The sequence below is a fragment of the Mytilus trossulus genome, chromosome 9 (assembly GCF_036588685.1).
Source record: "Mytilus trossulus isolate FHL-02 chromosome 9, PNRI_Mtr1.1.1.hap1, whole genome shotgun sequence".
Taxonomy (NCBI): domain Eukaryota; kingdom Metazoa; phylum Mollusca; class Bivalvia; order Mytilida; family Mytilidae; genus Mytilus; species Mytilus trossulus.
Genome location: NC_086381.1, coordinates 35,374,629 through 35,400,845, shown reverse-complemented (window position 1 = coordinate 35,400,845; position 26,217 = coordinate 35,374,629). Strand labels below are relative to the sequence as shown.

Genomic DNA, 26,217 nt, shown 5'->3' with positions numbered 1-26,217 from the left:
CAATCAACCATCAATGATCGTTTTTATAAACTTTCCCTTACAGTGTTTACTTATTTGGTGAATATGCATTTTTCTTAAAAAAAGAAATGGTTATATTTATATGTACCATTATAGGTTACATATGGTATAGAAAATCCAGCTGCTGTATTTTTGCCATCGGATTTGAACTGAATCCACATCCTTTTGGATCTTGAAGTGAAGGCAATAGGTCGTTCCTTGGTCTCGCATGCCTCATATGATGTTAGAGAAGATGGCTTTTCTGCAAATAACGATCACTATTATTACTTATACCTAAAAATCTAAAACACTATTCCTATGTATGCAATAATAATTAGAATTGGGTTTCAACTCTTCTATCTTTTTGTACTTCAAAATACAAAATTTCCTAATCTTTACAATTATCGTTTTCCTATTACTAATGCAGCAATTTTTTTTGTCAGGAATATGATATTTTTCCATTATTTCACTGTGTTTGAGCTGTAACTATGAAAGTCTTTCCGCGATGATTTTTTTGGATTTTGGTATTTTTGTAATTTTAACTTTTACCATTTTTAAAATTCTTTTACACATCAATCGTCTGCGCTTTTGCTTGGGGTTCATGTTGCTCATTTTTTTTATTTTTCTATGTTGTGTTTTGCGTACTGTTCATCGTCTTTTATTGATTTTTCAGGGGGTTTTAGGCTATTGCATTGTAAGTCTCTTGACACAAAAGTTTTGTACAAATTGATTATCAAAAGCCTAGAATCTTCAACGACTTTTTCGAATAAAATAGGATACAGGTATTTGGAAAGTTTTATTATAGCAATAACAATTACTTGATTGTCTCATTACTAAGATGTCACCGCATTTGTCTATCTGTTGCAAAAATACTTCTGGAATTATGACAAGGATCCTTCTTTTCTTTCCAGGTTTTATTCTCCAAATACATTCTCTGTTGTTTGGATAGTTTCCTGGATAATTTGGACTTTGGATGAATCCATGAAACTTTCCAATTAGTCCACCACATGCCGCGTCTAAAAGAAAAATTATGTTAGGCCTGAATTTAAAAAGAAATAATTTCGTGTTGTTGTATTATATGTATGCTGCGACAATGACAACGATATTTATCAATCAAATATTGTCACATTATAAGAATTACAAATTTTGCCTTGTTATAAGTGATTAAAAACACAATTTTCATTCGAAATAAAACAGTTTTCAAAATTCAAAACAAAACCTTTATTCGGTTAGTTTCAAGACTAATTATGATTTTCAATTTATAAGATGCTTTGTTTCAATACTCACTTTTACATTCTGAAACATTAGTGGTTGCATCTTCATCTGTAATGGTATCTCCAGGACAAGCTGTGCAATAGTTCTGGCCATATTCCATCTGATAACTTCCTGTAGGACACACTTTACAAGTGTGTGTTTGTATATCGTAGAAATGGCCTGGTGAACAAGTAGCTAAGGAATAGAAAATGATAACAATGATCATTTTGAAAAATTTCTTGTGTGAATTAAAACTATTTTCATATTCTTTTTGATATTTGTGAAACTAATTTTGTACACAGAAAAACTGTACAAGTCGTTCGTATGTTTTTTTTTGTATCTGAAACATCAACAATAAGAAACTAATGTTAATTTGAATGGATAAATTCAAACTTTGATGAACATCTAAACTACTTTGCATTACGATAATAATTTGTATTTACCTTTAGTAGAGCATTGTTTGAAGCTGCGTGATCCTAAACCAGTAGTTTCCAGTCCTCCTCCGCAAGGAACACACCTAAGTCGACCATATTCAGACTGATAGAAACTTTTTGGACAGTCAAGACAAGGTAACATACCATCTTTGGAATACGACCCAGGTTGACATAAAACTAAAAGAAAACAGACAATTAACTTAATTTCAGACTGTAATATTATCAAACGAGTTTAAAACTAGTTCATCTCGTGATTCCTTGCAAATTATTAATTTTCCTTTTAAAAATATATATATATCATTCTGCAATTTATATTAAAATTTAACGTTTCGATATGTAGTTTTCTGGTAACTATAGTATAATAAGTCATACCTGTCCTTTGTGTTATTTTGACATACCTGTACATTGTGTTACGTTGACAGCTCCAAGTATTCCTATACCAAGTTTGACTTGTGGACATAAATTGCACAATGTTTGTCCCTCTTTATCTTGATAAGTTCCTCTTGGACAGATTTTACATTGCTTTTGTTTCTTGTCAAAGAATGTTCCAACACTGCACGCCACTAAAATATGATAATCAAAAATATAACTAGGTGATATAACATTTATTAATAGTCTTAAAATTAAGATTACCGGATTTTTTACCAGTGTCATACTTTAAATTGTCCGTCCTTTAGTCTTGGAGTTGAATAATCTATCAACCATTTTATGGTGGAACTTTTAAAAACGTTAGCAATCACCAGCTTACGAGAAGAAACTTAACAATATTTGCAATATTTTTGTGAATGGTCGCTTTAGCTTATTTTGTGACTGTTTACATTTATTCTTGCTTTAAATAATGTTCTGTATGGAGTAGTGACAAAACTCATTGTTTTGAAAGAGGCGAATAGTACATCGGAAGATTAATGAAACAATGTGTTCTGTTTATTTAAACTTAGGTGTAGTGCGTTCACATTTAAACATTTTTAAACCGATCAAATTTAAGATTAATCATTCTTAAAACACACATGTTGTCTATTAAAAAGTGGAATATCACTTGGTCTAAAGGTAGACGGAACAACCCAATCCGTGTATTTATTCTAGCATCATTGATTTGAAGTCGTACCACGTAGAAACTTAACTTTAACACAAGATGGATTGTATGAATATATTCAATTCTGTTTATCACTATTTTGAATCTTTCGGATGCACATATTGTCAATTAAATTTCCCATTTGTGCACATGCACAGATATGTAAACAACATGGTTTAGTTTAACCCGAATAATCCAGTTGTTATTCCGATAATTCAAATCATTAATCTACTAATAGGCGAGTGACATTTTCAGAAAAGACGATCAGTTAGTGACTTAAATGCACCCACCTAACACACTGATGAACCTTTTTATATGTTGTAGTACAATACCTGAACTTTTTTTTTATCGGTCGTAAAAAAATCGTACGGTGCAATTTTTGTAAAAATTTAATTAAAATCGAGAAATAATTCCAAATTGAAAAATGACAAACAGTGTAAAAGCGTGAAAAAATCACATGTAGCTTATTTTCTGTTGTTACAATGCAAAAGTTATGTACGTTTAACATGTCAATGTATAAAAATATACTTTTCAAAAATAAAAGAAGTAATTTTTGCAATTTAAAAAAAATGGTGGCAATTTTCAAGTTTTTTTTCATTTCTTATATGTGTTCGGCTTGAAACCCAAATCAATGATGTCCGTATTATTCAAACGTTCATTACTTGTTTAATACATAATAGTTGTCAAATGTACAAGGATTATAATTTAGTAAGCTCAATCAGTATAACGCATTAAAAAAAAGTCGAAAAGTGCATCTTTTTTCTAGATTTGTCACAGTTTGACTCCTTGAAAATAAAATTGTACGTTAGCAACGTCATTACCTCCCCTTTTACTGTATCACATGCCCTTTACTAAGAAAAAAGTGTTACATTTAGTGTCAGCAGTGTAAGCGTTCCCTGTTATGATTAAAAATAAACAGTGTGTTATAATTCTATTTTTAAACTCAAACTCTACTTTTTTGCAGAGGAGGAGTCAATTTGCATAATACAAATTTTATTTCTATATTTGTAGTTATATTTCTAACTTACCACATGCTTCTCCGACTAACAAGAAACCGTCGGAACAAGAGAAATCCACCTTTTTCTTAAATTTTAAGGACTTTTTAAGAATATACCGATCAGCATTATCATATCTACAATATAACTCAAATTCAAATAAGGTTACACCACTTGGCAGTATTCATATGCTATGAAAATTATGTCGTCAATGTATCTATATTCATCCTAGATTACTTGTTATAAAAGCATTTGTTTCAATGTGTTTAAATGGTCAGAAATAAAGGTTATAGCTTGAACTAAAGAACTAAGGCCTGTACTAGATATAAAATTCATGAATTTAATGTACCACAATAAGTAAGTATCACTCACACAATATGTATGCATAACTAATCATACGACTCGAAAATCTGCTAGTGAGTATTCATATCAGACTAATGATAAGCTATGAAGACTGATAAACAGAAACTGGTCTATATTTGAATTAAATAGTCACCTAGTGAAGTTTGATTAGAGTATTTAAGTTGAGCTGTAGAAAAGCATCAAATCGCGTGCATAATTTAAGCAGAAATTTTGCATCGTTCGCATGGTAACGTTTGACTATATAGGTACACTCTCCTTTGTAGGAATGCAAATTTACATCGCACATAAAAAAATGAAGCCTGTGAAAGAAATAAACAGGATGCATAAATTATACATATTGCTATCCATACCTTTATAATTTTTCGCAATTCCAATACTTTCTTATTACTATGTTCGTTATCATTTACCTAAAGAAAAAATCTTTCTTATTTGCTGCTTTTCTCATCTTTTTCAGTGCTTTCTTCATTCGACGTTCAGTCCTTTTTGTTGTACATGCAGCATCACATTTTCCTAAACATTAAAAATATTTAAAAAAAAAATGATTTCGCACAACGATATGGAATGAACTCAATCTCTGTATTACGTTGAATTTTTCGAAAAACTAATGGCCTTCTTATCCCAGAGTAGATTACCTTAGCCGTATTTGGCATTATTTTTTGGAATTTTGTGTCCTCATACTCTTCAACTTTGTACATGTTTGGCTTTATAACTATTTAGATCTGAGCGTCACTGATGAGTCTTATGTAGACGAAACGCGCGTGTGGCGTATTAAATTATAATCCTGGTACATTTGATAACTTTTTACACCACTTGGTCGATGCCACTGCTGTTGGACGTTTCGTTCTCAGGAGTACCACCACCCCAGTTGTCAACACTTCGGTGTTGACATGAATATCAATTATATGGTCATTTTGATAAATTTCCTCTTACAATACTTTGAATTTTTCGAAAAACTAAGGATTTTCTTATCCCAGAGTAGATTACCTTAGTCGTATTTGGCAAAGCTTTTAGGAATTTTGTGTCCTCAATGCTCCTTAACATTGTACCTATATGGCTTTATAGCTATTTTGATCTGGGCGTCATTGATGAGCCTTATGTATTTGATGCAACTGTTATAGAGAGGTTTAGCTAACTTTATAACCATGTTTAATCCCCCATTTTCTACATATGAAAATGTCAGTACAAAGTCAGGAATATGATAGTTGTCATCCATTCGTTTGATGTTTTTGAGCTTCTTATTGTTCAATTTGACTTTCCTTTTAGAATTTTCTTCAGATTTCAGCTTTTTGTTTTTTTATTGATTATCATTTTCTTAAACTTTTTATGATTTCAACAATTTTAGATGCCAAAAATATAAAACCTGGACTATATCAACATTGTCAACAATGCTTCCCTACGAAATTTGTTAAGTAAAGGACTGAAAAACTGTCAGTCGAACTTATGAAAATGGAAAGTTTAAACAGATTTAAAAAAGTAACGCTTTCTTAAAACGCTCATACTTCATTTTTTTTCAACGACCTACTAGTTATCATATATTTTTCTTATCACAATGACACATGTATGTGTTATCACATTATATATGTTGTATAAACATCTGATTAATAGAAGAAACAGGTGGCAATGATTTTGAAATCTAATATATACCGCAAACAAAACTACAGTTAAAAATTCTTACATCCAGTTTGTTTTGATAGATATAGGAAGATGTGGTGTGAGTGCCAATGAGACAACTCTCCATCCAAATAACAATTTAAAAATTAAACCATTATAGGTTGAGTTGATTTAAAATATTTAACCAAAGTTGGAGATCATATTTTCCTTCAGTTTACTGGATACTTACAACCACATTATATTACATTTCTGATAATATATGATGAGTTTATTTACAACCACTGGGTCGATGCCACTGCTGGTGGAGTTTACATTTCAAGAGGGTATTACCAGCCCAGTAGTCAGCACTTTTTTGCTAACATGAATTATCATTGATATGGTCATATTTATATAAAAACTGTTTACAAAACTTTCGAATTTTTGAATACTAAGGCTTTGCTACATCAGGAATATATTTCCTCAGCTGTGTTTGACAAAATTTGTAGGAATTTTGGTTCTCAATGATCTTCAACTTGGTACTTTATTTGGCCTTTTTTACTATTTTCGATTCGAGCGTCACTAATGAGTCTTTTATAGATGAAACGCACGTCTGGCGTCTGTCTATGATGAGTTTATTTACTCCTTTAAAAGGTTCCTTTAACCCAAGATATAGTGTGCCTTAACAGCATGTGGTCCATGTTTTCCCATATTATTGGGTTTCAATAGTCTTTAACTTCGTTTTTGATTTGTCTTCAAACTGTTTTGAATCAAGCGTCATCTATAAGACTATGTAGACAAAACGACCACGTCTGGCGATACAAATTATATATATATATATATGACATTTGAACACCGGAATACTATTGAGGTCTTTATTTACCTTTAACAGGCAAAGAATCAATTTCCATTTCAAGTTCAGCCGCCACAACAGCCTGCTTAGCTTTTTTATATTTTCTGAATCTCTTTGGGAGTCTAGCATTGCAATCTATCTCAACAGTATTCACATTACACGTCTGACGGCAATTATACTTTTTCTGTTCTGTAATACAAAACATACATATTGATGATTATCTTATGAAAATGCATTTGAGTCGAGTTCTGCTCAAAAAAGTAGTTTCTCACACAAATGTCAAATCAAATTATCGATTGAATTAACATTTGAAAAGTAGGATAGAAATTGAAAGAGAGATAACCTTGAGATAGTTACTTACAATGTATGTTTAAATAAAAAAAACAATTGAAACCAATCGTCTACAACCACACACTTTTGCTATAGAACTATAAATTACATATATCCAATTAAAGAAATGTTTGTTTCTTCAAAAACTATTTAATTCTAAATATCATTCATCAGACTCTTTTACTTTACAGAGCTCAGCACTGAGAAGTATAAAAACATGCTTGAAACTTATACACTTTCTTGCAGTACTAGTTTATTATAAACGTTTTTATCACATTTTGGTATATGGACAGTATTTACCGTTTAACTGTTGTGTTATGTTCCTTCTTATCAGCTCACGTAAACTTCTCCTTGTTCGACATTTGTCTGCCACAAACAAGAATGTGACAGTTCTTTTCAATTTTGGTCCTTTTATAGTTTCTACAAAAGAAATAACTTTTTAGACGATCTTTTTCATTTCTATTAATCATGTTTCGCACATGTATGTACAAGTTCTACATAAATATATTTAAGTGTATAATCCTTTTTCAGTCATACTAATATAAAACACATAGGTAATTATAACTTTTATCAGGAACGCTCAGCCCGATTATTAAAAACTCATGACCTTATTAGACCCCAAACAGTTAGAGAGTTACATTACCAAAAATGGATCTAGCATTTGATGTCAATGGTGCTCGAAACAAAGTATGGATTTCTAAAAAAAATATGTCAATTAATGAGCAAAAAGGAGTGAACCAAAGTATATCCTAATATTTGTTCCTTCATAACAAAGTATTATATAATAGCATGCAATCTATTTTCTTATCAAACCATTACCAGAAAAGAATACCCTTTCTTATCATGCAATACTTACTGGAACAATGAGGAAGTGACGTCACAGTTGAGTTACCAAATTTCCATTTGAATTCTGTATTAGGACCACATTCTAGTGCAAAATTGTCTTTCGTTGTAGCTGATTTTGCCGTTCTTTGACATTGAAAGTCGCATGTTTCTTTATCTCCTTGTTTATTACAGTTTAATCGCGAATTACTCGGTTGTGTCAGTGTATCACATATGTTGTTTGCTGTAATAAGATAACACAAAAAGATTGCATAACATCAAAGTATTGCTTTATCAGACCATAGGAAAGTCAAATCCGAAAAGGATTAAATGTTTGCTTGGGGAGATATATTTCCTAATTCTAACATTATTTCCAAATTATTTTACAGCAAATTTCAATCAAACTATATCCGTACTATCTTCTAGAACTGAGGTATTGACAAATTTGCTGGAGTAACCCCCATGGAATAACCATCCATCAGCAGAGGTGTCGACCCAGTTGTATTGATAATATCAACGGTGCCAATTTTACGGTACCTGATACGCATTTCAACAATTTGTGTCTATTCGATGATGATCAAGGCCTGAATATTTGACATTCAAAACATAATTAAATGTGCCAGGGCTGATAAAAAAAAATTAAACAAAATTATAGCCAAATCTTTACAACAAATAAAATCTTTGCATTAGGGTGAAATGTTATTTATGAGTCTGAATGCCCCTCTTTTATCCTAATTTCAACGATTTCAAAAAACATTTAACAACAAATTACAAAATATCAAACAATATCAGTATTTGTTTGACAAAACCGAAGTACTGGCTTTGTTGTTGTTGAAACTTACAGATGCAATCCTTTCCATTTGAATGTAGTTTAAATCCATTTCTACAACTACATCTAAATCCACCTTCAGTATTCTCGCAGTTATTTTCACATCCACCATCGTTAATGGAACATTCGTCTATATCTGTAATTACATCAAAACTTATTTTATACACATTGGTTTTCTGGCCTTCTCTAGAATTATAGCGAGAATATTCCTCTGGGTCATACGAGATTCGCATGTAACAGTTGTATTCGACATTTAAGACAAACTAGGGTATTAAGAGAGTAAAAAGAAGCGAAAGATGGGTGAATTACAATAAGGATCAAATCGTTCGTTAAAAAGAATAACAATCACTCTTGGTTTAATTCAAACGACAGATATCATATTATTTTGCAATGATCTTGTATTACAATCACCAATGTATAAATACAAAGAAAAATGTTGGTTTAGATAAATTGATCCTTAAGACAAAAACTGTTAAACAGGGCCATGGTAATTGTTTCCCGACTTCATGACAATACATATATATTAGAACATTTTTAATAAAACTAAACAATCTGAGTTATCTCTCTTTATTAAACAAAACTTCTGAAATAATTGAATCACCGAAGATATATCATGTACAAGTTAAAAAGGTCACTTTCTTTATATGAATTCGCATCTTAATTCAAATGAATAGATAAACAAAAAAGTTCATTTTTTTCCTCGAAATAAGCTAATTAAAATTATTTTTGTTTTACCGTTCATTGCGGTCATAAACTTTCCAACAAGACGAAAAACTCCTATTGTAATGCAATAAAGTAAAAAACACAAATTGATCCACTAATACAGTTCTGGTTCATGTTGATTATATACATGAATTACAGTTAACCACTGCTATCTATTTGGGGAATACGTTAGTAATAGATCATTTCAAAAATGCTTTTACAACTGTGCGTTCATTATTTATATACCTGAATCTTCTCCAGGTTATAACAATGGGGAATCAGCTTTATGAATCCTACCTGCACAATGTGTTATTCCGTACAGTTGATATCCTTTGTCACATTGACAATGATAACTTCCAGGGGTATTGACACACGTGTGATCACAGGTACTGTTTACCTCACATTCGTTTATATCTGGGGTGCAAATGGAAAAACAATATCTCAATTAATACTTTTACAAATAACTAATCCAATTTTATAAAGGAAGTATGCAGTTACAAGAATATAGACATACATTTCACATCTTCTTACATAAACGGGTAATATAAATGTTTAATCAAGATTTGAATACAAATAACAAACACACAAAAATCTAAAAGTATAGCCTATATAAAAACGCACTCATTTATGAACCCTTACCCTTGTTAGTTAGTGGAATTTCTGTTAATTTTTCGTTGACTTCCCATGCGTAAACTAAAATTGTGATTTTGGTTAGAATATTTGGCAAAGTTCATCTTTTCTATATAATCGATATGGGTATATGTTTATAAAAACTTATTCTAGCATTTCATTTGGTTGAAATAATATTGAAATCAAAGAAAACACTTTTTTATCAATAGTTACTGTTAATGAAATTTGGAAACAGAAAATAATGTACCCTTAAAAAGTAAATGTTCTTCCATTTTGAGAACTTCTGAAAATTTTTGTAATAGAATGATGTCAGAATCTATTTTAATTGTTAGCGTATTTGTATAGATGAATAAAATCAAAGACATACCTACACAATTTCGCTGATTTATTTCAACTTTGAATCCTTTAGGACAAACGCATTCATAACTACCAACATTGTTCACACACTGGTGGCTACACTCGCCGTTATTTATCTCACATTCGTCCACATCTGTATTAAATAAAGGCAACAGTAATTTACCGCTGTTCGAAATTCATAAATCGATTGAGAAAAATACAAATCCGGGTTACAAACTTAAACTGAGGGAAACCCATCCAATATATGAGAATCACTATTTATTATTCATATACAGAAAAATTCGGTGAAAAAGTGCTGAAAAACAATGAAAAAAACTAATCGTGCACATTTCAAACTGTATCATTTATTTATCTACGGCAAGGTCTATAAAAACAATTAAAAATTCAAGATGCTCTGAACAATTTATTAATAAGACCTTTTAGAGACTTTTTGCTTTCATGCAAAGAATAACAGTACAAAGAGGAAAGTATAGATTTTTTTGGAAAACTAATATAAAAATTAAAATCACAAAAATACTTAAATCCAAGGGAAATTCAAACGGAAAGTCCCTACTCAAATTACAAAAATCAAAAGCTCAAACACATCAAACGAATGGATGACAACTGTCGTCATATTCCTGACTTGGAACAGATATTTACTTATCTAGAAAATGGTGGATTAATCCTAGTTTTACTTGTACTTGTATGACAGTCGCATCAAATTCCAGTTACATTCAGATCATTTTTTATATATTTTCATTGATATCTACTGAATATACAAGCCTACATGTTTCTCAGTCTCTTACCTAGACACGTCCGTCCATCTTGATGAAGTTTATAGCCTTTTGGACACGAACACGTCGGACCCTTTTGTGAGTCAGTACATTTTCTATCACAACCACCATTGTTTACTTCACATGTAGCTAAATAAGGCAAAATTCATAATTAAAAGAAAAAAATAGAGAGATTTAACAAATGAATGCATACGAAAAAGGTATTTATCTTAAAAAATCTAAAATGAAAAATAAAGAGAAAATCTATGAGTTTTCATTTAAACGTTCTTATTTAAGCATGTTCAGATTTATACTATTCATACTATTCTGTTAAATGTTGATTCGTTAAATGCATCATCATAAGAATACATGATCGAGACCAAAACTTCAGAGTGTCAAATAAGTTGGTCCTATCAAAAAGAATAAGGCTGAATCATTCTTGTAAGATGAGCCAAAAAACCAAATGATAGCTACATAATTATAGGAATTGCAACATCATATGTTAAACTTAGGCTACAGAAATTTACCAATGTTCAAAATACCTACCGACACAAGTTCTTTGGTCACTCATCAGTAAATATTTAGGAGCACATATACATGCCGTACCCTCTGCTGTAACAGTACAGTTATGTTGACAACCACCATTTCCCGCAGAACATGTACCTAGAAATAGTTTTTAACACATGAAAAAAAGAAACAAGTTACTTTCTTTTTCTGAGATATGTTTATACTTTATATAATTCATCCTGACAGTAAATGAAAGAATGCTTTGGTGTATTTATTTTAAATTATGTTAAAATAAGATGATTTTTAAAAAATATTAACTATTTACGTTAATAAAGTTTGACAATACTTCCTCTTTTACACGTATATAGTATTCGTATAAATATAAGAATCTGTCAAAGTTAAAGACACGTTCTTATTTTACACTAAATGGTGTAGATGCTAGAATCTACAGGTCGTGCATACATCAAAGTATATTAACCAGCAAATTTTGCTACAAAAAAGAGGTTTTCACTATTTGAAAAATGTATCTTTCTAGCTCTCTCTCTCTCTCTCTCTCTCTTTATAGGCGACGATTTATACTCACGTAAGCAGTGCTTGCCATCGGAATGTAATCTATAACCTTGTCTACATCCACATATACCATTTGTCTGACAGAAATGTTCACATTTCAATCGGTCCTGACACCAACGTCCAACTATGAACATACAAATATTTATTACACAGTTGTAAGGAAAAGCGTCTTGATAATTCGATTTTCTATTACGCTAATAAGGAAAGCTTTTGACTTGGGTGGATATATTTGTCTTATCGGTACTCATAGATACATTTCAATATGAATTTATATAGCCACTGTATACAAAGTTCTAGGGACTCTAATGGAACTTTGACGCTCACCTTAAGATATATGAGAATCTTTACTATGGCCACTGTTTAACAGATGAAGATAAGAATAAAGTTCATGACTCAATTATTTTGTCCTGTTGATATTATATTGATGATCATAAGTTATGTTTATAGTTTCTATATATTCTATTGGGTTTGTTTTTGCCAAAAACACAATCAGAGATACATAAAAATTTCCTGTAGTACATTTTGCATATCTTTTAATATTGGTGGGCTCAATTTCAGATAAGAAAATATATTGATAAGTGTTAGACAGGTCTGTACACTAAAGGCAACAGTATTAGATCTGCAAATTCTCGTTAACCACCTCGAACAATTAGGCTGTATAGAAAATGGATTTCATTAGTCGAGTAGTGGCTTTTTTAGTTAGCTTTATTAAGGGTTGTAACACCATGATGTACTTATTATATCAGCTATGTTTTGTCTATCGTTAAGGATGTCAATGCTACTTTTCATGACATCACAATACATATATTATTGCTGCTTCAAGACATGTTAGCAATGATAAAAAAATGTCCTGATTTTCATGTTATTCTCAAAAACAATAAATACATTTGTAACAACTACATATTATCTTGCATTCTACTGACCAACGGGTTTGTTTGTTTTAAATTTTTCAACTCTTTTTAACAAAATCAATTATCAATGGAAAAGAAATGCGGAAACGTGTTATGCAAATGAACTCACATTGGCAAGATTTGGTATCTGCTGGAGATAAGGAGTAGCCAGCATTACATCTACACTCATAACTTCCCATGCTGTTTACACACTGGTGCTGACATCCACCTTTGGCCGTAAAGCATTCATTCTCATCTAAAACGTAACAGACAGATGAATTAAATAAGTAAACGAAAGTTTGTAACAACAATTTATCTTTTAACAGATACTTAAGTGCAAGTAATGCAAAACATAATTTGTGAAATTAGCAGAAAAATGCAGCTAATTAAAGTTGCATTCGTGTGTCGTAAATAAGTCTTAAGTAGCTAATCTGCAACTGAATACTTTTGTATACAACATTTAAGAAAGTATCTGCCAAAGCCAGTAAATTTTATAAATAATAGATACAATTTAACTAGAAAACAATTTTGTAATATGCTTTGATTAATCAGTTACACTGTACCACGTGCACATATTATAATTAACTAATGTCTTTTCAGTATTGTTCGAGGTCAAAATATTTAAAATTCTTAATCTAGAATAAACATTAAACAACTGATATAACTGAAAAGACCAAAAACATACAACGATCAAGTGAAAGGGAGATAGACGTATCGGTTTACATGCTTGCTCACAGTAAAGGATGTGAAAGGTATTCAAATTAGTATTCTACTCTTAATGAAAATTTCGTGCATATTGCAAAGTTTTTATTCCATATTTTGACAGACATTCATTTTTGATTAAGATAGTATTTCTTACTTAACTTTTGTTCAACTGAATTTTCGACTTTTTAACAATTTGACATCAACTTTGATAGATGACATCTTAAAATTTTTAGTTTTTGCAGAGCCAAACATTCTAAAAATGAAATTTACAAAAATGTCTATACTTGTTATATAATTCATTATAATGTATCATGTATACTTATTTTCAATTTAAATCCAAATAGATAGAAAATGAATACCAATTGCAATCTTTGTTTGGGGCACTCTAACTATTGGTCTTGTTTTACAACTCACCTATACAATTCTGGCCATCTTTGTCGAGAATGAAACCTGGTTTGCAACTGCACGTGTAATTTCCTGGAGTATTATGACAAAAATGAACACAGCCTCCATTATCATAATTGCATTCGTCTCTGTCTAAAAAATTTACATGTAGATAGTTTGAATTATGAATATATGAACTGATAAACAAAATTCCTTTAAATAGTATTTACGAATGTATATGCTGTCATTTAATGGTCAAAGTAAACAAAGTTAGATGTTTTTGTTATTTATAGATTATCGTTTGTCATCTCAACGAGAATGATTTTCTCGATTCAGCCGGTACGGCATCGTATTGAGATGACCAATGTTAATCTGTTTATTGCTATTTTACCTTTGACGACGTTGTTTATTTTATTGACAACAGCAGGTGAGTTTCTAGCGATATTTTTCATATCACTTTACTGTGCTGAGAAAGGAAATTATCAGTCGGTAAGATCAAAAGCAAATAACGTAGAAGTTATATGGAGAAATATGTATACTTGGATTTATGTATATGCCTGTCCAATGTCATGATACTGTATTACAGTTGTTCGTGTCTGTCATATTTGTTTTCTAAAATAGTTTTGCTATCAATCATGTTGTTATAATTCTCGTTTGAATTATTTCGCTTTTAATGATGGGACCTAAATAAAGGCAACAGTCGTATACCGCTGTTCAAATCTCATAAATCCATGGACAAAAAACAAAATCGGGGCAACAAACCAAAACTGAGGGAAACGCATTAAATATAAGAGGAGAACAACGACACAACATCGAAACGCAACAGCACACAGAAACGGACCAAGCAACAGACAATACACCACAAGAATAACAAATATAACATCAAAACCGAATACATGAATATGGGATAGACATATACAGCCGACTATACAGTTGTTGTTGGACTTGTATATTGATAAAGGCCGTAAACTGCCTTCGAGTGCTTGATTCCACTACTTTTTAACTGGAATGGTGGTTAGTTATAATGATAATTTGACACAATTCTTACCTTTACAAACTTTTTTGTCATCATAATAACCTGGATTACATTTACAAGTATAACTTTTTCTAGTACTAATACATATGGCATCTTTGTGGCAGTCATGAGTTCCTTTTTTGCATGCATCCTCTGTAGAATAAAACAAAAATAGAATAAATTAGAAACACATAAGGTTCTAATATTAGTGCCAGACACATATTTGTGAATGTTAGATTCACACATATTCGTCAAAATAAGGGGGAAAGTTAAAATCATAAAAATACCGAACTTCAAGGAGTATTCAAACAGGAAAGGCCCTACTGAAGTGGCAAAATCAAATACTAAAACATATCAAACAAATGGATTACAACTATCATATTCCTGACTTATTGAAGCTAAAACGGGATATTTATCAAGAAGGTCTTGGTACCTACGTGTGAACTTTTATATAGATAAATGACGAGACGTTCTTTGACATAACCCTGGTTCATCAACTTCCTACTCAGAAACTGGTGACGTTTTACAAAGTCTATGAGGAGCTACGGGGCGCCGAATGGGACTCTTGTGGTTTTGTACAAAATTCAATTCTGTCATAACAAAATCATTTTTGTCTTACAAAACTATGTGCTACAGACTTGTTTTGTGAAAACTTCAATTTTGTGATGACAAAATTCATTTGTGTAGACAAAATTCATTTGTGTAGACAAAATTCATTTTTGTCATGACAAAATTCATTTTTGTAGACAAAATTCATATTTGTCATGACAAAAGTCAATTTTGTCTTAAAGGTTTGCAAATATAAACATATTTGCATACAAAATTGACTTTTGTTACCTGATATGGAAATTAAATCACAAAAGTCAATTGTGTACGGTAAGATTCAATTTTGTGTAACAAAATTAACTTTTGTGAGACAAAATTGACTTTTGTGAGACAAAATTGACTTTTGTGAAACAAAATTCAATTTTGTCATTTTTGTTGAGAAATCACAAAAGTCAATTGTGTACGGTAAGATTCAATTTTGTGAAACAAAATTAACTTTTGTGAGACAAAATTGACTTTTGTGAGACAAAATTGACTTTTGTGAAACAAAATTCAATTTTGTCATTTTTGTTGAGACAAAATTCAATTTTTGTCATTTTTGTTGAGACAAAAGTCAATTTTGTTAATTTTGTTGAGACAAAAGTCAATTTTGTAAATTTTGTTGAGACAAAAGTCAATTTTGTTAATTTTGTTGATACAAAAGTCAATTTTGTCAATTTTGTTGAGACAAAAGTCAATTTTGTCAATTTTGTTGAGACAAAAGTCAATTTTGTCAATTTTGTTGAGACAAAAGTCAATTTTGTGACGACACATTTCATTTTTGGGATGACAAAATTCAATTTTGTAACAACAAAATTGACTTTTATGAGACAAAATTGACTTTCGTGAGACAAAATTGACTTTCGTGAGACAAAAATCAATTTTGTTGAGACAAAATTCAATTTAATTCAATTTTGTTAATTTTATGTAACAAAAGTCAATTTTGTGTAACAAAAGTCAATTTCGTGTAACAAAAGTCAATTTTGTGTAACAAAAGTCAATTTTGTGTAACAAAAGTCAATTTTGTGTAACAAAAGTCAATTTTGTGTAACAAAAGTCAATTTTGTGTAACAAAAGTCGATTTTGTATGCAAATTAGTTCACAGAAACCAAACTAAACTAATTTAAATACAAAATTGACTTTTGTCGCTCAATTTTCAAATTAGGTAACAAAAGTCAAGTCTGTGTAACAAAAATGAATTTTGTCATGACAAAAGTGACTTTTGTCCGCTGATAGATAATTTTGTATGACAAAATTTCAAATTTGTAGTATGATACAAATTTTGTTAAACTGAACTCATTTTTGTTGAACAAAAGTCACTTTTGTCCGCACAAAATTGAATTTTGAGTACAAAACCACAAGAGTCCCATTCGGCGCCCCGTAGGAGCTACATAATTCATGTTACTTCATCGTAAAAGTACATACAACACTTAACCACAGTAATCTGTGATTGACCTACAAATACATCGTACGCAAGAGAGCAGAATTTTTCTGTAATCTTAACATGAAAGTCTTACATATTTGAATAATATGTATAAATAATACCCCTCACAACACGATCTCGCCCTGTTCATATAACTTAAGACTTTTGCTTTCATATCCCACAGAACTCAAAAGTTATAATCACAGATAACTGTGGTTAAGTGTTGTATGTACTTTAACGGTGAAGTAACATGAATTATGTTTGCCAAGAATGTTTCAGTCATGTGATTAGTAAATCATGAGTCTTCCATACATGAATTAAATATGTAAAGCCCATGTTCAGCAGCTTACGTGTGGCAGACTAACATGAAAATCTCAGATTCTTGGAATTTATTCAATATCGTATGATTTTTTTATTTTTCCGATTTTCTCTATTTTTATTTGTTGCAATGTAGGTGTGTATCAACAAATGTTTACTGGACATTTACCATTGAAACTAAAAAGGGGATTTTTTAGTGAAAATGCATGTTTTTTTTTTTGTTTTTTTTTTTAATATAAAAATAAAATTATCGATTCTGAACACAAATGCAAATAAAGCTGAACCTGTAATTTGATTTGGTAAAATACCAGGAAATACAAACAAAAAACTTTATCAAACAAACAAAAAATACCAGATACCAAGAGTCTTAGAAGAATAGACACAATAACAGAAAGAAACGATTTTTAAAAAGACAATCAAAAGTCAAATTGAAACCTAAATACTAATCAGCCTAACCAAATACAATCTCGTATAACTCCGTGGTGATGGAATGGTATACCGGTAGGAGTAATGTCTTCCCCACAAATGTCATACTATAGAATCCGTCACCGTTTTTATTTTCTTTATACTTGAATGACCTAGAAGACTATCTCATCTTGGAAAATGTTTTAGGTATGAACACAATAAGTAAAGATATAGAAGAAAAACTTGGAACTTTAACGAAATTATTCATAATTCTCTACGCAGATGACACTGCAGAATCACCTGACCAACTGCAACATGCACTTAACAAATTTAAAAAGAATTGCGAAACCTGGAAGATGCGAATAAATGTTGCTAAAACTAAGATCTTATTTTTTTCAAAAGAAAGAACGACAAACACTCCACTTTTCCGATTCAACAATCATCATATTGAAACTGTAAAACACTTTAACTACTTAGGAATTATTTTCAGCAAAACAGGCAGCTTTAAACAATGAAAACAACATCTAAAGGACAAAGCAATAAGTGCAATGTACGAACTTTTAAGGAAGGAAAGAATTCACAATTTATCCGTTAAATGCCACGTAGATTTATTTGACTTACTGGTAAAACCTATAATATGGGGTTACGAAAACATAGATTTACTAGAAAGAGTTCAAACTAAATTTTTTAAGCTACTTTTACATCTTAAGCCATATTCTCAAAACGACTTCATTTATGGAGAAATGGGTCGGTATCCCCTAGAAATAGATATAAAAACTAGAATTGTATCTTAACTGTAAGCTCGCTGCTGTAATGTTTAGATACCTTTTCAAGTTAGCACAAGAAACAACATTTCGATCGCGATCGTTAGACAAAAAAAGTATTCTAGACAATTGTGGATTCTCTTACTTATGGTCATTCCAAACACATCACCTAACATTAAATCGATAATTAAACAAAGACTAGAATATCAGTTTACACAGTGATGGTCAGGAAAGGTAAACGATTCGCCTAAAGCCCTGCATTATCGCCTATACAAGACATCACACAATTTCGACCACTACCTTAACGTACTTGATGATAAAGATGTAAAAACAATGTCGCGGTTTAGGACACTGAACCATAAACTGCCGATTGAAAATGGTAGATGGCAAAACATTCCCCGAGAACAGCGAAAGTGTCCGTTGTGCAGAGTTGCTATAGGTGACGAATACCAAAATGTAATAGAATGCAGCAGTCTCTTGACAGATAGAACACTACTAATTGACAAGAAATACCTAACGAACTGTAATGTTTTAAAATTAAATGCTATTATAAACCAAAAACAGAAATCTAAACTTCGAAAATTGTGCCAATTTATTAGAATTATAAATGACAAACTGGATTCTCTCTGGTGTTAATCGTTCGGCTATACTGATCATACCGTTGTAAAAAAACTCATATTTAATGCTCCCTCAACAAATGAACATATATGCAATGTAATGTAAACTAATGAGTTTTTCTGTATACCTTTGTCCAACTTAGGTGATACCAGAATAAAATGATATATATATAGAAAAAATATCTATTATAGTTGAAACAAAGTACGAATAAATTGCAATTAAAATTCTGAATAAGGGTATACACCAATAAATCGTGGAAGATTTCAAGCATCTCATTAATTAAAATCTGTGTGATTCGATAGAGTAAGTAGTCTACCGATATCCAAGTCTCGTAAATCTATTCAGAATGTACAATTCAAGATTTACAAAACTCTTAAAAACTCCAAAACAAATCGGAATGAATGACTGGGTAAGCGTCTCGTCCAGCTCATCTCACCAACTATGCGACTCCATACTTAGTCAGAATGTCACAAAAGAGGATGAAACACAATCAGGCTACTCTTCTGGTATCTTAGGAATATATATAGACTGCGAAAGTATATTGAATAGAGACACAAACACATCATATCGCGCCAGCTAACAAAAGAAAATAAACTCATCATAGATACCAGGACTAAATTTTATATATACGCCAGACGCGCGTTTCGTCTTCAAAAGACTCATCAGTGACGCTCGAATCCAACGAAGTTTAAAAAAGCCAAATAAAGTACAAAGTTGAAGAGCACTGAGATCCAAAATTCCTAAAAGTATTGCCAAATACAGCTAATGTAATCTATGCCTGAGGTAGAAAAGCCTTATTATTTCAAAAAATCTTAAATTTTGTAAACAGTTAATTTATAAATATAATAATATCAATGATAGTTCATGTCAGCACAAAAAAGTGCTGACTACTGGGCTTGTGATTTACTGAACTTATTTAAAGTGTCGAGTTTAGTTGCTCTTCTTCATAACCCTTGAAGCAGAACTTATGTAAGGAGAATACTCCAGTGAATGGAGTCCGTGTAATGTGAAAATATATATATTGTTTGAGAAGTGTTTTCAATATGTTAACGCTCTACGGAGAGTCAGAAAGTATGTTACTTCTAAGAAATGGGTAAAATGAAATCATTCCGTTTATCATAGAATCACATCTTGTTGGAGAAAGAGGAAGATTACTGCCCAGAGATGACCGCCGACCTTAGTCAGTGAAATTGTCAATCCTATTCAATTAAGATTAAGAATAAATGAACACACCCGATAAGATAGAGCAAGACGATACCAATTGGACAATCAAGTCCTATAAATCCATATAAAAAGTTAACAACATGGCCAGTTGGAAAACGATTTAATAAAATACTTCTATATATTTTAGGGAGATTGGCTGTCAAATTCGTATTCACCGATTCTCATATCTAATTTATAACATACTATAACGTATTTTCAAATTATAAAAAAATGAAAAAAGTGAAAAAATAATAATTAACAAGGCATGAGCTTGATAATATGTACCATCGTTTCGTAGGTATTTCATTTTTAGACTATTGAGTTGGCATCATAAGACTGCCGATTGTCATTTAAGCGATAAAACATTAATATAGATGTGAATAGATAGCGAACTCGTACATTGGATTTTTCTAGGTCTGTTTAATTTCATATAAAAGACCAAAAATATTTGTAAATCATCGTTTTAACCTGTTAAAGAAAGAGTTTTTGTAGATCAAATAAGTCAATTAAATTGGTTTCCTTTGTTTCACTTTCAATGTTGACATTCTATTCCCTTTCATATCTGAACACGCATAAACTAGGCGTAATCCATCTCTAGCTAAGGATCAAATTGAAGGTCACATGGATACGGAATGAATTAGGTGTAATTATTCACTTGCAAGTGAATAATTCATTATCGATGTTTCTTATTTTATTTTTGACGAAGTTGAACCATACTGGCTGCTTATAGCGAGTTATTATATCATTATTTCATTTTCGTTAATGGTTGGACCAAACAAAACCATATTTTAAACTTTGTATATATCACGTAGCTAGTGCCGTTTTTAACTAAGATAATTCCACCAAAAACTGAACTTAACTGCTCCGAAATGGTGAGCATTTCCTGTTTCACTATTAACATCTGAGTATGGCGATTACTCGATGCAAAATAATTACTAAGTAACTATATACTAGCAATATATAACAACATGCTTGCTGATTTTTTACTTAATGAAAACGATAAAATTCACAAGCAAGATAAAAAAAAAAACTTATTAATTAATAGAAATTAAATAAAAGTCATCATTCAGATATGTAGAACTGAGTACGAATTGCCTTGTAAAGTAACAATTCTGAAAATCAATCTAATATGTATGTTAAATTATCCTCGGATATCACACAATAAATCACTTATGTAGTAAATGAAATCTTAAATTGAATATTAAAACGACCACCTATATAGTAGCAACTCAAATATGAATGTAATGAACGCAAATGAAAGTGATACATTGCCCTCTTCCTGTAGGTAGAGCATTCAAATTAATGTTGTCTTATTGTTATATTATGCAATTTTTAAGGTGCATTCAAGTTTAATTTATCATTTAACTACTAATATAATATTTTATAAATATTTTATGCCCAATTTTTGATATTATCATTATACGATAAAATCATGAATCATACGGTTATATATTTTTACGTCAATTGTGGTTAAATTGGTTTAGCTAAATTCAGTACACAATGTTTCTGACTGAATGCATGTTGTTGGTTATTCAAATTCCTCCAAGGTATCAACGTAGTACGTATATACTTAAAAAAAATATAAAACGATGTCAAAGAATGTAATTAAAAAATCATTTAGCTTTTCATTTTTAGCTGTATTTGGCCAAAAAAAAATAGGAATTTTTGGTCCTCAATGCTCTTCAACTTCGTACTTTATTTGGCACTTTAAACATTTTTTAATTCGAGCGTCAATGATGAGTCTTTTGGAGACGAAACGCGCGTCTGGCGTAATTATAAAATGTAATCCTGGTACATATGACGAGTTTATTTGTACATCAAACACTTTTGTTTAAACCTGGGAACATTCCAATAAGATTTTTTGGTGAATTAAATGTAAAACTATTTTCCTTAAAAATTCAATATCAGATTATTACATGGCATTTTTCATATCGCATGTATTATTAGCCTTAGGTTCAATATCAGCCCAAGAGCCGCATGTTTTGTTTGTTTGTCTGTTTGTTGTTGGTTTTTTTTTTTTGGTTTTTTTTTTTATACACAATATACTTTCCAGTATCCAAATAATTGTTTTGTACACTACTAATTGTAATGTTTTTCATTGAAAACGTAGCATTGTGGTGTATTTTCCGGAATTTGCCGAGTATCACCGGAATGTCATGCGATAACGTTACGGAAAGGCATGTGATAACAATCGAAGCATGTGATAAACTTTTCATATCAGCCCGCTAAGCATCAATTCGAAAAATATGGAATTTACGTTCATTTAATGCTATTATCATACAGTAAAATTCATAAGTTATTTAGTCTAGTAAGTATATGATAATGATGTTTATTCAATCTTTCAAAAAGAAAATCAGCATTATCATTAATAAGATATATATAATTTATTCTCATCTTTGTGTTGTTACACCACTGTCCCATGTCAGGTGAAGGTTGACTCCCACACATATTTTTTACGCATTATGTCCCAACTCAAGTGGTTGTCGTTTGTTTTTGAATATCATTTTCATTTTCGTTTGTTTCTTTGTAAATAAATGAATCGGACTGTTGGTTTTCTAGTTTTAAGTGTTTAAAATTTTGTCATATGGGGGCCTTTTATAGCCTGCTTATTATTGAAGACTGTGTGGTGACCCATGATTGCTAAAATCTACGGTCTCTGTTTTCGCAAAGAAAGTTTCAACCCTCATCCTTATGTGTATTGATGTGCTTTGAAATATTTAACGTTTATTTAAACAAGAATATAAATGATCCAATATACAGTAAATAGGTCTAAACACTGAACAAATCATGCTACACATGTAGACATCAAGGAGACAAACATAATAAAAATTGCTGGTCCAGTATTGGAACTTGGCAGATTTTTTTTGAAAGAGGGGTTAGAAATGTTAACAATGACACACACCGCAAAACAAAACACTAACCAATAGCAAGGAGTATATATATATATGGTCCATTTGCAAGTCTGTAAGATACAACGGATGAAATACTTACAGTTCAAAATTAAGAAGAGGTTTTATTTATAATTGCAAATAAGACCATTATTTGCCAGAGTGCAAATGTATATGTAGGCAACTATAGGTCTCTGTTCGACACTCAACAATGTATAAAAAACCATACCATATAAAATTAAGAATGGGGGATATGTCAAAGAGACAACAACCCGACCATAGAGCAGAAAACAGCCGAAGTCCACTAAGATATAGTCAGCTATGAAAGTGTCTGGCCTAAATCATGTATCTCATCATAAATGTATGTTATTCTTTCTTAATTATTTTTATGTAGAGAACTTGTTTTGGACGATTTTGAGCTTGGTGCATTGTATAGACGCATAAATAACGTAAATGTATTAAGATTTTTGTCGTATGGTTGTAATAAAACCTACGTGCTAGAAATACACTCACAATTTTGGTCAAACCATCATGTTTTGAAACCTATGGCAGTCAAAAAATGAAACCTCAATACAGATGACTCTGTTATGTTTTAAGTTGTTCTTGGTGCCTCGTTACTGTTTACAAATTACTAATTTCCTATGTTAACTCATATTGTTAATTAACAATTAATAAAATCTCTCTTTTGCAACAATACTTTATGAAATACTGAATACAGATAGTAACATGTACCCGAATTCTTCATTTCAGAAAACAAATTTTCTTTTTTAATGTAATGTAAGTCAAAGTTATCGAAACCAATGACTAGTATGTAAAACGTGGATCAGAAAATGAATTTAAAATGTCGTTACTCGAACATAACAAAGAGAACAAAATAGGTTTTGGACAAAAAAACACTAAAATATATAGGCCTTACTTCAGTTTTAGTGGTTGGTGTTGGTGGTTTGTTGCAATGCAAAATAACATTGCCTAACCAACATACCCTCATGTTCCAGTGCTAGTCCAAATTTTCCAGAGTTAATTAACATCGACTGATACTTTTCAAGACCTACTATTACATTTGTTTGTACAATTATTTATTTGCCAATGGACGTTCAAAAAAAAATCAAGCAATCTTTATGTAGACGAGATGATAGAAAAGGTGTTTTTTTATGAATACTATATATATATGTAGATACTAGAACACACCCGTGATATCATGATATCGCGGGTCCGTGACTGAATTAAAGTATATAACTATGCGCAAGACTTATTTTTGTATTAGTATTGTCATCTGATAAAGTCATGCCGATTATAAGATAGTTATCACAGTTGTCTCTGCTTTCAAATCTTTCTGTTTGAACCCGTCTAACTGGAACTTATCAATTATTGGTTATATTAATTATTTGGAAAACAAAAGGTCCTGGGATGGAGTATTCTTTTAATCAACAGTATTGTCCTATATTAGTTATAAATAAAGTTGAATTCTTTGATTCGCTGTTTTACGTCATGCCCGCTAACAAATTGAAAACTGTACCTATACGCCTTATTTTTAGTATTCGTATTGTTATCTTATAAAGTCTTAATGATTAAAATACTACAATAGGTAACCATTTGACAATTTAGTAGTGTCAACCCTGTGATTATGACCCGTGTATATAGCATATCCTGAATACACCGTTTGGTGGTGCGCCTGTCAAATGCAGAACGTATAGATAAGGTAATAGGTAACAGATGAATATACTATTGGTATCGGTATCGGACTCGACCCGGAACTTCTTAATTATTGGCAATATTAATTACGTGGAAAACAAAAGGGCCTGGAGTGGTGTAATTTTTAATCTACACATTTGTACTATATTAGTCATATATAAAGTTGAATTCTTTGATTCGTCGTTTTTACGTGATGACGGCTGACAAATTGGACCTCGTAATTTTAGTATTATAGATACAGTTTCAAGACTTGTGATATAATAACACTGATGAAATACAAACACGGAAACAATTCTATGACATCTAGATATTATGCTATTGTTTCAGAAAAAGGGAGAAGGTTTGGATCCATTAAAACATTTAATCCCGCTGCAAATGTTTGCACCTGTCCTAAGTCAGGAATATGATGTACAGCAGTTGTCGTTTGTTTATGTAATTTATACGTGTTTCTCGTTTCTCGTTTTTTTTTATATAGATTAGACCGTTGGTTTTCCCGTTTGAATGGTTTTACATTCAGTCTAGTAGTTTTGGGACACTTTATAGCTTGTTGTTCGGTGTGAGCCAAGGCTCCGTGTTGAAGGCCGTACATTGACCTATAATGGTTTACTTTTTTTTTAAATTGTTATTTGGATGGAGAGTTGTCACATTGGCACTCACACCACATCTTCCTATATCTATATACATATCTGATGAAACGATGGATATCTATCGAGTTGTCTGGGAACGATGGATATCTATCGAGTTGTCGGGGAAACGATGGATATCTATCGAGTTATCGGGGAAACGGTGAATATCTATCGAGTTGTCGGGGAAACGGTGAATATCTATCGAGTTGTCGGGGAAACGATGAATATCTATCGAGTTATCGGAAAAACAATGGATATATATAGAGTTGTCGGGGAAACGGTGGATATCTATCGAGTTGTCGGGGAACGATGGATATCTATCGAGTTGTCGGGGAAACGATGGATATCTATCGAGTTGTCGGGGAATTTCATGTGAATACATCAACCTATAGCATCTTCTCGAATGTACTTTTTTATGGAATTCTTTACAATGTAAATAAATATTACCAATCCTAAGGGAAGAACTTGAAGTAACTGGTATATATAATAATAGCCTGTGAATGTGTTTAACAACTTCAAGTTAAGAGGAACGTCAATTATCTCATCGAAATAAAATGTCTGCACGTTTTTTCTAAATTTTTCAAAAAGAAAAAGACCACCCATAAAATCGAAGAAAATCAAGATTTATTTTTGTTTTACAACCCGTT

General features: G+C 31.2%; 1 protein-coding gene across 3 annotated transcripts in view; it reads right to left on the bottom strand.

The window, feature by feature from the left end:
• LOC134685652 (signal peptide, CUB and EGF-like domain-containing protein 2) overlaps positions 1-26,217 on the bottom strand; it is a 55,747-nt gene that overhangs the window by 2,161 nt on the left and 27,369 nt on the right. For all 3 annotated transcript variants that reach the window (XM_063545604.1, XM_063545603.1, XM_063545605.1), the window contains 19 exons: positions 15,082-15,201; positions 14,064-14,186; positions 13,075-13,200; positions 12,068-12,178; positions 11,524-11,640; positions 11,011-11,127; positions 10,236-10,358; positions 9,536-9,652; positions 8,550-8,672; positions 7,742-7,951; positions 7,186-7,305; positions 6,586-6,744; positions 4,523-4,625; positions 3,786-3,889; positions 2,084-2,248; positions 1,695-1,862; positions 1,285-1,446; positions 816-1,013; positions 107-259 (listed from right to left, as the gene is read on the bottom strand). In XM_063545604.1, the coding sequence (XP_063401674.1) occupies positions 107-259; positions 816-1,013; positions 1,285-1,446; positions 1,695-1,862; positions 2,084-2,248; positions 3,786-3,889; positions 4,523-4,625; positions 6,586-6,744; positions 7,186-7,305; positions 7,742-7,951; positions 8,550-8,672; positions 9,536-9,652; positions 10,236-10,358; positions 11,011-11,127; positions 11,524-11,640; positions 12,068-12,178; positions 13,075-13,200; positions 14,064-14,186; positions 15,082-15,201 (2,619 nt within the window). The remainder of the gene's footprint in view (positions 1-106; positions 260-815; positions 1,014-1,284; positions 1,447-1,694; positions 1,863-2,083; positions 2,249-3,785; positions 3,890-4,522; positions 4,626-6,585; positions 6,745-7,185; positions 7,306-7,741; positions 7,952-8,549; positions 8,673-9,535; positions 9,653-10,235; positions 10,359-11,010; positions 11,128-11,523; positions 11,641-12,067; positions 12,179-13,074; positions 13,201-14,063; positions 14,187-15,081; positions 15,202-26,217) is intronic.